Source organism: Etheostoma cragini, chromosome 13, assembly GCF_013103735.1.
Source record: "Etheostoma cragini isolate CJK2018 chromosome 13, CSU_Ecrag_1.0, whole genome shotgun sequence".
NCBI classification, from domain to species: Eukaryota; Metazoa; Chordata; class Actinopteri; order Perciformes; family Percidae; genus Etheostoma; species Etheostoma cragini.
The window spans coordinates 17,578,493-17,590,631 of record NC_048419.1 but is presented as its reverse complement, the minus strand read 5'-3'; the positions used below and the strand labels follow the sequence as shown (position 1 = coordinate 17,590,631).

Sequence of the window (12,139 nt, the reverse complement as noted above, 5' to 3'; positions counted from 1 at the left end):
AATGGGATTGAAGTAAATAATATTTTTGAACAATACGAACAATTGAACAGCCAAGCCTTTCCTTTTGCTCTGAACATGAAGTCTAATACGTCACATACACTTTGAAAGACGCAACAATAAAAGGTATTTTCAGCAGGCAGTATCCGTTGGGATGCTGAGTAATATGGGAGATTTCAAGACATCAGCTGCCACAGTGTCAACAAAGGGTCACACAAACTAACATCCTGACTTTAATACATCCCTGAATGAGCGTGTGGTAAAATAATCTCTGCCATCAGGCTGCAGCATTAGCAGTGTAAATTCTCAGGATGTTAAAAGGATAAAAGGAGCAGAAGAAGTATGACTTCACTGCTAAATATTCCATTCAGGATATTTTTGACCATCACAGGCGTCATCGCTGCAGTTGGTCTGTGTTTGAGAGTGTATTTGTGTATGTGAGATATCACAGCTGAGAAGACAAGCCAGCTTCCGGCGGTCTTGACAAAGTGTTTGTGTGTGCGTGTGTGTGTGTGTGTGTGTGTCTGTGTGTGTGTGTATGTGTGTGTGTATGTGTGTGTGTGTGTCTGTGCGCCTACTCAACTAAAACAATTGATGACAGTTCTCCCATATTTGCTGAAGCACAAGCAGTGATTTGGAGATTCAAAACATGTAAGGCACTGGGGTGATGACTGGGTGTGTGAGGAAGTGTGTGTGGTACCAAGTTGAGGTGTGGCAGGGGAAACAATCACCCCGTCTATTATCCTTCTTTGCTCACAGTTTTTTTACATTTGTAGGATCTTTTCAAAATATTTTAAGTGCACAGTCTGACGATGGAGATCCATCTGGGGACACTTTCCTCTCTGTCACATTCTGACACGTATCTCCATGCAACCATATATATACAGTTTATATACATATATATATTGATACTGTCTATAATAAAAACTTTTTTTAAATTTATTTTCCATCTCATTTTTTGAAGTATTTATGCCTACTAGGCTAAGATAAATAGTTACTTTATACCTTTCTGCATTTGGGCACACTACTTAATGCGTTGGCACTGGGCATAAATCCTGAGGTACAGAATCGGTTGATATGGAAGTAATACTGGTCTACTCTACAAGAATTACCTAATTTTCCCATCATATGCGGTCCATGATGAGAAATAGATATGTTTAATAGAAACATTGTGTCACAAATACAGTAGGTTGAGATCATTTGACCAAGAAAACCTAACAACAAATGAAAGCAATGTCCATCAATCTGTGGCCTTAGAATTGTCAATAATTTGCTCATGAAACAATATAAAAAATAAGCTTTGTACCACTGGAACAGAGTTTGTACACAATGAGTAACATTGTATTGCCAATGATGGCATGTTGGCTTGAAGCTAAAGGGATCAATAAGTGGGGTTTTGAACATCTGACGTGTTGAAGTACTGAAAGCTTTTAGTAAAATTTCATATATAACCGTACTTGTCATTGTGTGATTGAAGTTCCTGTCACTGAAAAGGTCTGTGTGATACGGACAAAAGCTGAAAGAACCTTTAGTATATTCATTTGTATGATTATTCATTTATATCCCACTTCCTAAGTTTAAAGGAATGGTTTAACAATTAGTTTAATCTGCTCATTCTCTTTCACACCAAGAGTTTGATGAGAAGATTGAGACCACTCTCGTGTTTGTTTTATAAATATGATGTTAGAGCCAGCATTAGCATAGCTTAGCATGAAGACCAGCTGGCCTGGCTCTTACAAAACCCACAGATCCACCTACCTAGCTCACTTATTCACATCTTTTATCTTGTTTATTTAAATGTCAAACTATACTGTTAAGTGAGCCTACCTACTACCAGTAGTAGTGGTAGTGAAAGTACTTGGTGGTGTTAATGATTAACACACATTTTATTGTGTTGGCTCCTTTATATTCATTCTCCAACTTTAATCAAAACATACACGGCTTAAATACTGGGGGGGGGGAATGACCCTAATCACGCCACTGGCACATCCATTATTACAGTTGTAAACACACCGCTGCATGTCATTAAGTGGATGAAACACATAATGTGGCAGCTTTGATGAACTCAATCCTTAAGCACATTGGAGACTCAAAGCTGCACTCAACAAGTCGCTTTTGGCTATATGCTTTGTTTTGCTTTGCTTCACCAAAGCAGTGAAGCAACTCTCAGCTTACATACTTGCAAACCGGTCATATGCCACCGTGAAATAGCAGAGAGACGAGCTAAATGAATGCCATGTGAAGAAGGTCAAATATGTAGCACACCAAAAAGAAGCCTTTTTTAACAGTAATGGTTCTTCTTCTTCTTCTTCTTCTTCTTCTTCTTCTTCTTCTTCTTCTTCTTCTTCTTCTTTTATCAGCCCAGGAACAACTTTTCCTTTGCTGTATTCTACAGCTATCTCCCAAAGGTTCTATTGGTTGACAAATGCCATTCGCTCCCACTCTGAGGGAAGCTGCATGTTTGGAGCCTCCGCAGAATGTGTCTATCCAGCACAAATCGTCTATTAGGAAAACAGTTGCTCTTAGGCCAACCACAAGCATCCGGGCAATTCTCTGGGTTGTCAAAATGCTCCCTCTCGCTTTCACTGTCCCCTCATTTTTCCACCTCGCTCTCTTTCTCCTTTCTTGTCTCAGAGAGCAATAGCAGATTGGGAGACCAGTTTCAGCATTTCCAGTTGATCAGCTGACGAATATGCATCCCCTGTATCCTTTCCTATCAATGTGTTTGTGTGTGTGTGTGTGTGTGTGTGTGTGTTGTGTGTGTTACTTGTGTGCTTGTGTGGAGGAGAAAGGTGAAGGGAATAGCATGTATACAGCAATGTTGAAAAAGCATCTCTGTTTTATGATGAGGCCACAAGTAATGGATAAGAGAAGGGAGGATGGCAGAGGTGCAAAGTAATGCAATCACAGGGGTTCAGTGACTTTTTCCATCCAAAGAAATAGGTCATTAATTGGATTTTTACCAGTGGATCTCCTATTGGATGGATTTATTTAAATAAAGCGTTGAAATGCATTACAGAAACTTTAGCCATGTTTGCTGGGGTAGAAAATGTAGACTATGATTATGTAAATAATCTGCTTCAGCAGTAGACAGTAGACAGTAAAAAGTAAATACCACTGTAAATCAAAGATAAATGAACATTTAGGACTCATACGCAGCAGTGGATAAGTATGTCTTTTATTTAAAAACCTCAGGTGAGCATGCCAGTCTAATGTCTGCTGGAACACTGTTCCGTAATGTTTCCGTTTTCTTCCTAACCTTTGGTACAGTCAGAAGTCCTGATCTGTGGGAGCACAGCAACCGTGTAGGCACACACAAATTTAAAAGATCAAATCAAATTAATTGAGGTAAATAGAAAGGAAAAAGGTTAGAAAAATAAGAAAGTAAGGTTGTTCTGGTGAGATATGTGGATAAAAGAGATAAGAAAAATATATATCGGAAGGTACATGTATTACTGTTCTAATTTTCTTGTTTTACCACCATATATACTGAATATGATGGTAAAAAAGAAAATTAGAAAGAACACTAGCAGAGAGATTAAAAGAGAGAGAAGAAACGCTGTAAGAAAATGATGAGGAGAGAGCATTAAGAGAGAAACGGGGGTTAGAGGAGGCTGGAAATTGAGAGACAGGCAGGAAGGGAGCGTAAAGAAAGACTAAATTGAGGAAAGAGAGAGGAGTAACAGATGACAGAATGTGTCCCAGATCCTGGGTGTGTACGTGTTCATCTGTCTGTGTGTGTGTGTTTGCGTGTGTTTGCGTGTGGGTGTGTGCCTGTGTGTGTGTCTATGTGTGTTTTTGTGTGCGTGTGTGTGTCTGTGCGTGTGTGTGTGTGTTGCCAGAGTGGTTTGTGTTGCAGGGATCTTGGCTGCTGTCAGGCTAGGGGACTCCCAGAGGAAGCAAGTCCTTGTTCAGTTTACAGTGAATGATTCCCTTCCTGCCCTGCACAGCCCTGCAGGCCAATGGCCAACCTGGTTTATGTGTGTGTGTGTGTGTGTGTGCGCGTGCATGCATGTGTGTGCGCTGTGATGTTTCATAGAATGGCCTGGTGGAAGGAGAGACTATCCTGTAAATAAGAGGTCACAGGTTGCTTATTACTCATGTCCACTTTTTTTCTTCCAGTGGGTTGAAATTGTTGATTTGTAACATTTGAAGAGAGAACACAATTACAAGTCTTGCATTCAAATATTTGCTAAGTACAGTAAAAAAAAAATGATATAAAATATACAAATATACAAATATACGAAAATATACAAAAGGTTTCAAAATAGAAAGTCAATGGAGTGTAAATTATTGTTGCATTACTTAACTCATAAAGTAACTAGTTGCAATAGCTGTCAAAGAAATGTAATGGAGTAAAAAGTACAATTCTGTCCTTACTACTATACACGATAGACAAAATATACAGAATAGAAAACACTTGATTGGGGTGAATGGAAGTCTTTCTCTGTTTGGGCTGTATCATCCATCACAACTTTATGGATACAATAATTTAAACTAGAAAGCAGCAACTCTTCACTGAAACTAGTGTAAATGGGTTTTCCTTAGAAGGACATTAGATACATCAACGCAAATCACAACAACAGTTATCTCATTGCGCTTTTCATAAAAGACCAGGTCTAGACCGTACTCTGTGATGTTATTTACAGAAACCCAACAATTCTAAAAGATTAACTTTACATGATAACTTTTTTGCTTGTCAAAAGTAATGTACAATTCCTTAGGAATTAATTTTTCAGATACTTACTACTACTCAGATGCTATTCAGATAACTGCGGCATAATCCATATATAGTTGCCTAATACAGCTAGATTGCTATTGGCAGCAACTGTGTGGTTTCTTAGATATATCTATTTACATACGTGATTTATTTTTACTGGGATTCAGCGAGGCCCGTTTGTGTACTGATAATAAACCCGACTGTTCAAGTCCTCATTGCCAGCTGAGCAAAACAGCACTGAACCTAAATCAATGATGCCATCTTGTGGCCAAACTTAATCAATTAGGCTGTTTGTGGTGTGAGGAACGTGTCACATGTCAAGAGTTTAATTTGTTAATAAAAACACAATGTTTACAGGAAATGTCAGAGACGCACACACACACACACACAAGCAGCAAGCTCATAATCAATCTATGAACTGGACACTTATAGATAGAAGATATGTACAAGATATGTACAGTTATAAACTTTTATTCACGTGTATGTTTTAGGAAGAACCACATTGATTGTTACAGCGAATCAAACATACTATTTATTTTTTATGGATAATAATGCAGCGTTTCATACATTTAAGTACACTCAATACAATATGTATTACTTTGAAAAAAGATGATCACATTAGTTTTTTCTCCTTCACAATGTATGTATAACTTATTAAAAAATTTCCATTGCAGTTTTCAGCTAAATTGAATTTTACCAGCAACAAAACTTCAAAACTTCAACAATAAATATTTACAATAGTATTTTATCCTAGTAGCCTGTATCGTTACAGTAACATGTATTTTGACTAAAGTATATTTACAGAGACATCTGTTGGGCTGTGAAGCTGAGCCCTTTTGCTTAGTGAAAGGAAACATGTTGTGGTCCAGGATAGAATGGTCAATATTTGGTCCATCATTGCCTCAAACAATCCACAACTGAGCATTAGGTTTCACCAAGATGTCAATGATAACCCCACATTACTGAAACTAGGACTGTCACTTGACCTAGCCACATGATTACAACACAATTATACAATCATACAATTTCTTTTCACTTTTGTCGGGCTAACCCTACAAGGGTGCTGTTTTTCACGAGTTTCAATTTTTGTTTTCAGAGCTGTCTGCTTCCATAAAATGGCCCTTCAAGAGACCAGTGTGTAGGATTTAGGGGAATATATTGCCATAAATTGAATATGTTGGTCATATTTATGTTTTTATTAGTGTATATTCACCTGGAACTACTAATTGTGTTTTGTTAGCATAGAATGAGCCCTTCATATCTATACGGAGAAATGAATTGGATCCTCTTCCTGCAGAGCATGCCATGTTGTATCATAATGTTTCTACAATATCCCAGAAAGGACGAACCAAACACTGGCTCTAAAAAGGGCCTTTCGTGTTTTTACATCACCTGAAGGCCACTGTACTTCTATATCAGGTTTGAAAAGGGAGGGGTGAGGGGAACGGTATTCAGTAAGTGGCAATCTGCAAACTCACACGTAGATGCCATACATTCTACACACTGGTCCTTAAAATTGCTAACTTTCCACAAAGAACACAAGTAATTACAGAAACAGGCATCAAACAGACTTGAGCAGTGTAAAATACATATTGATAACATCATCAGTCATTCAAAAGTCAGCACATCTCCACAATGCTGAAGTACTGGTAAGCAACGCATTGAAATACTTATAATACTACAGTTCCCTTCACTGTAGACTTTGTTTGCTTGAGTTTGAATTTGACACCAGATGGTTGGCTCTTTTATGTTTACTGCCTGGTTGGTTTCTTTTGTGCCAGACGTAATCAATTGTACAACTATTTCTGTGTAAAAGTTGCCTGTTCCTGTTACCAGCAGTTGTATTTCACACTAGGGTTCAAAGTGAACGGCCATTTATTAAGGCAGCCATGCACTGATAATGCGCACATTTTCTGTCTGCAGTGAGAGGGTCTATATGTGCCTATAGGCAGAAAGCAGTCTGGATACATCCCTGTGATGATCATATACAGTTTAAGCTGCTTACATGAGCTGGAATCACATATTCATTGCATTGACAAGAGGAATGAAGAAACATGTAAGGTATTAACATTGAAATAGAGCTTCAACTGCAAAAACAGCGCTATGTGTTTGCCGCAGGCTATACCGCCCTATTGTAGTGATTCTAAGTGGCCTTTAAATGTGATACTTTGACCGGCGTAAAAATTGCACTATTAATGTGCATTTAAAGACTTCAGTGAAGTCCACGGTTCCTGGTGCCGTCTTGGTTTACATGTTGCCCGCAGGCCTTGGCAGGAAAAAGATGGCCTTCTGACCCTGGTGGGTGTCTGGTCCTGCTTTGGGTTGGCCGTTCTTCTTAAGCCCCACATACCAGTTGTACTTCTGGGAGAAATATGTGTTGTAGTGGTTTTCTTCATACTTCTCCAGAAAGTAACACTCATCATTAAGTGCTTGCTAAGACAAGAAAATGAAAAGGTGGTAGAAAAGAGAAAAAGCAGATGATGGTATTGATATAATATAGTTACATGCTGAGTAATAGAAATACGAATCTGTGGCTTGTGTTACTCATCTGTTTTGTATGTGTCATTAACAAACTATTGCTGACAGTGAATTATAACTTGCACCTGGTCTGCCTTTGGCAACATATCCCAGGCTATTACAAAACTTGAAACTTATTTTGAAAAGTTCTGTGTGATTTGGCAAAAAAGTAGCCCCAATGAAACCCTAACCCTAACCCTGAAACTATTTGGTAGATCTAACATTTAACCTTTTCATTTAACATTAGGGTTACTTTACAGTGGCAAAAATGTTGTGGAAAAAAACTCACTGATCCGTAGAGGCGTCCCTTTTTGTTCATGGCCAGGTACCTTCCTGTCATCTCGCCCTTGATGACCACTACTCCTACGCTCACAGCCTTCAGCCTCAGTATGTCTGCAACACAAAAAATGTGACACTGTTCAACAAAACCCTTTTTTGTTTCCTTTCCAAGGATAAAGTGGAAGATAAATGTACTTAAGCACAATGTAACCATGTTTCTTGTCAAATAAATATTTGCCTAGGATTTGTCAGGGAACATACTGTAGGCCATGTTGTCTGATTGTGTACACAGGGTAAGCACTTCTATTTACAGACCCAAATGACTGTGCAGCTTCACCAGGAGTGCTGCGATTTAATACCCTGCTAAAGAGGAATTTAACAGTTCGTTTAACTTTATGTTTATTTAGTTATTGGATACCTCTCATGTTTTATCAGTCCAGAATTTGCTCAGCTATATTTGAATATTTTCTATGTTATGGCCAAAAGATTTCCCTCCATATCTTTAAGTTTGCTCCAGATTCAGAAACAAAACAACTAATCACACATTGAGAAAAAAAAACTTCCTCACCATAGGGTTCATTTTCCTGCCTGCCACCACTCACAGTTCCATCTGGTAAAATCCTCAGGTGATAGGCTCCGTTCTGGCTGTATAGTCTGGTCAGTGTCCGGTTCTCCTGCCTGGACAGGTCCAGAGACGCAGGTCCGATTGGCAGCACTGTGATGTCTGCCTCAGACATCCCACAGAGAGATTGAGGCTTGGACGAAGAAGAGTGATGTCCCTCTGTCTGCAACGACAGGGGAGATCCACTGCGTTCACTGTTCATGTCACCTGGACTGTGTCTGAGACACCAGGGAAAACAGGAAGAGTAGGACAACGCCGCCTCCATGATGTGATTACGGGAAATGCTTGCCTTCCCCAACTCCCTAAATCACTTTCTCCCTCTCTCTGTTTCTCTCTTTGAACCTTTTAAAGCTCTCTTTTTTAGCATAGAGTTAAGAAACCAGCCAGGGAATCAAATCTGGATGGAAGCCAAGCAGAACTGCCACATGATCAAACTTGTTTTCTGACTGAACATCCCTTCTTTCTTCTTTCTTTGTGAAAATGTTTTCCAGATGGCAATGATGTAACTTTCACCTGAAATCAGTGCGAGGCGAGACAATAAAATGAGCAGCATGTGGACACGGCGGAGGGCAGAGGAGATTTGCGGTAATAATTTTACTCCCTGCTGGAAATATTGCAAGTGCCAGCAATAGTCTTTCAGAATATGCAACAGTTTACACATTACTTTGTAATCCAAGAATAGTACAAAAGAGCCCTTTCCTCATGTTTTTTATTTTTAGGCAAATGCTTTGTATTGTCACCCTGCATTTAGTTGGTGACTACATCTTAACAGTCGAACAAATCTTTTAGCAGCCAAGCACTTTATGTCTTTCTCCATGAGGAACAAGGATCCAACCAGCACCGTCTGTCTGTCTGTCTGTCCGTCTGTCCGTCTGTTTTACCCTTGGACTGTCTGCTTCCTCAAAAACTTTTCCCCAAAATAATTAAGCCCATCTAAAGTCACAATGTTAGTGTAATCTCAATATCCTGAAGGGTAGAGATCCCCGGTTATAGAGTCTGTCTTGTAAAATGAAAAAAGTAAGTAGTACAGAAGCTGTGAAAGACCCGGCCAGCAGTGGTACTGGACAACTTTGGCCAATGTCATCATTTATAGTCAGAGGTAGAGAGTAACTGCAACAGCCCTCATCTAGAATTTCTTGGAAAAGCATAAGAAACAGAGGGAGGAAGAGGGGAATGAGAGAGGGAGAAGGAAAGCGAAAGACAGAGCAGTGCAAAGCCACAAGAGGAATGTAAGGCCTACCCACTCGCAGACGTTTTTTCCTGAGAACAGGACCTGGAGAAAAATGTTGTGTTGCGGAATATGAGAGGTTAGTTTGTGTCTACAGGGACCTTCGGACAGAGCTGCTGGTGGGAATGACGTCAAAAGCCCAATCGGTCATTGAGTCAGAGTGCCGATGCGTGGGAGGATAGACTGAACTTTTGTGTATATTTGGGTTAGGGGAAGATTGCTCTACATTATCACCTTCAACTAAGTGCTGCTGCTAAATAAAGTATTGTTAATTCATGGACATGTCATTCAAAATAAAGAGAATACATTAGCCTACATGCAATTTAAAAAACAAAAAGAGTTGATGGATGCTGACCAGAGAACCCGGCTTGACTAACGTTCATCCTTAACATGCACAAATACACACTCACACAAGTCAAATCAGCTGAATTAATCTCTTAAAAAAGTATCAGTATCAACTTGCCTACCTGTCATCAAAGGTCAACATCTGTAATTAATAAATCAGCAGAGGGGATGACAGTGGGCTACTAGCCAACTACATTCCCACACAAACAAGGCTCATCTTATCCAGTGTGTCAATCACCTACCTGAGAAAGTCATGTAACAATGCCCCTGATGAGCTATCATGTCCTTTTTCCCCTCTATTTTCTTTTGTGCCAAACTTTCTTCCTCTTTTCTCCGCAAGACAAGTGACCGGACTTTAAAAACGTATGTGTCTTAGGTCTGTATTTTACCCCCTCCTCACCCCCTTGTGACAACGTCACAGGACTCATTTTAACAGGCCAACGTCAGGTCTAAAATTACCACACTAGAATAGAGACAGAGAGAGGAAGGGAGAGAGAGAGAGTGAAGCAAGTGTCTGGGCAATGGGATTCGGCCAGAGCCTGGAAATGAGCAGGGCTGCCTGTCTGACTGAGCCCTGATACATTCTTAAAGCAGTGTGCTCCTGGAGACACTGGTGAGCAACACAACACAAACATTTATTATAAAAGCCACAAAGAGGATGACTTCAGTTTCCAGAATCAATCTTACATAATGCCAGTACCTCTGCCGTCTCTGCTTAGATGGTTGGACTAGTGGTACAGTGCGGAGGACAGTTAGGTCACATTACAGCATTGCAGGACTTGCTTCACATTCCTGCAAAGTAAAAAGTCATGAAAAAAAATACATTTCACAAAAACATTACTCCACACACAGTAAATGTTCTCAATATATACATGCAGGTGCTGCCATGGGAGGCATGAGATAGAAGGAAAAGATGGTTTTGTAACTGGGGCCCCAACAGGAGTAAGCAAACGGTAACTTTGACACTCTTTCTGTTTAGTTTCTGTCTGTACACAAAGATACTGGACTGGCCTAACACTTTCATTCACGTCACACCCAAACAGCTCCTGATAAGAAAAAAGCTAGAGAGATAGCAGTATTAATGGACAAAGAGAGAGAATACAAACCTATTATTGTGATTACAGAATCACTTTCTTCACTACTCTTATGGAAATGCAAATGACAGTAGTGGTTTAGAATTCACAATTTTGCAGGACACACCAAAAGCATTTCCCAAAGCCCTGTCATCTACAATGTGATAACTTCAATGTGAATTTACTCAGCTGGAAAATAAAATATTTAGATATGCACTTTGGGGTGTAGACATTTCTCAAATGATGGAAAGGGCTTCTAAGGACACAGCAATCTCTGTATCTATTTTTGCACACTTTAAATGTCTGTCTCACACTCGAATGACAACAAACAGCGGTGGTGTGCAGGGCCGGCTGGGTGAATTACTTACAGTGGTTGCTGCACCTCTGTCTTCTTCTAATGGATACTTCAAGCTCTGTATGATTCATTCCCTACAGAACATATGCATTTCAGAAAAACACTCAGTATTTCTAAGTTGTAAGAGATGTAAGACTTTGTAGAGAATATGCAGCAAAAAGAGTACATTGCCAAAAACTTGAGAGCCTGACCTACTTTTATCCCACCTGTTTAAGTGCTGAGCTGCTTAGGCCTTTTGGAAAGAGATGTGATACCTCTATAAACCAGGAGGCGGCAGAATAGGTCAACTATGACAATCAGAAAATCTGCTTGGCTAACTTTTGTAGTACCACAAAACATTAAACTGTCCCACAATTGCCCATAAAAACTGGAAAATGTAAAGTTCCAATGACACTTTAGTTGGCTGTAGTTCCCTTTGGACGATAAGCGAAAATGATCAGTTGTTATTTATTTTACCATTGTTAGAGAGCTGCAAGACCCTCACTTTTAGGTTGATAACACATTTAGATCATGCAGTATACACAGACACTCAAGGCAATTAGGTACATTTTAGATCTTGTTATATTTTAACCTAGATTCAATTATTCTTTTCTCAATAGTTGACATAGTAACCCCAAAATGATACTTTGAAATTGTGTGACATCGTGTTTGGATCCACCTGATGAAATTGAGTCACTCTACACTCCATTTAGCACAGTTTTGCTCTCCTCAACTTCTGAGGGAAATATCTTTCTCTTCAAGTGCCAAATGCTAGCACTGTGTTAAGCAGCTAGTCTCCAGCTTCACGTGTCTATCATTTGGTGCTGGGCAGGCAGTGTAAAGTGGCTTTCATCAGAGCTTTTCCACTACACAATGAGCTGAAAAGACACTGAAAAGCTCCATAAAGCCGAGGAGAACTGCAGTCAGGTGCTAACTCTCTGTGGCGTGTATCTGACCCCTTTCACATACACATATTAATTTGATCCAATGTTATTATTGAAATAGGCTCTAAATGCAACAACAC

The 12,139-nt window shown here is 39.6% G+C and overlaps 1 protein-coding gene across 6 annotated transcripts; it reads right to left on the bottom strand.

Annotated features, from left to right (window-relative positions):
* Positions 1–5,172: 5,172 nt before the first annotated feature.
* LOC117955760 (putative fibroblast growth factor 1) lies at positions 5,173–10,160 on the bottom strand. Of its 6 annotated transcripts, none has more exons than XM_034890455.1 (4): positions 9,380–9,910; positions 8,082–8,353; positions 7,524–7,627; positions 5,173–7,150 (listed from the first exon to the last, which is right to left on the bottom strand). In XM_034890455.1, exons 2-4 carry the CDS (start codon positions 8,335–8,337, stop codon positions 6,965–6,967), a joined length of 546 nt encoding a protein of 181 aa, XP_034746346.1. In that variant the 5' UTR covers positions 8,338–8,353; positions 9,380–9,910; the 3' UTR covers positions 5,173–6,964. The 6 variants fall into 6 exon arrangements, with proteins under 6 accessions (XP_034746346.1, XP_034746348.1, XP_034746349.1 ...); XM_034890457.1 differs by having other exon boundaries at positions 8,082–8,298; positions 9,376–9,900; XM_034890458.1 differs by lacking the exon at positions 9,380–9,910 and adding an exon at positions 9,017–9,303 and having other exon boundaries at positions 8,082–8,298.
* Between the last annotated feature and the right edge of the window lie 1,979 nt (positions 10,161–12,139).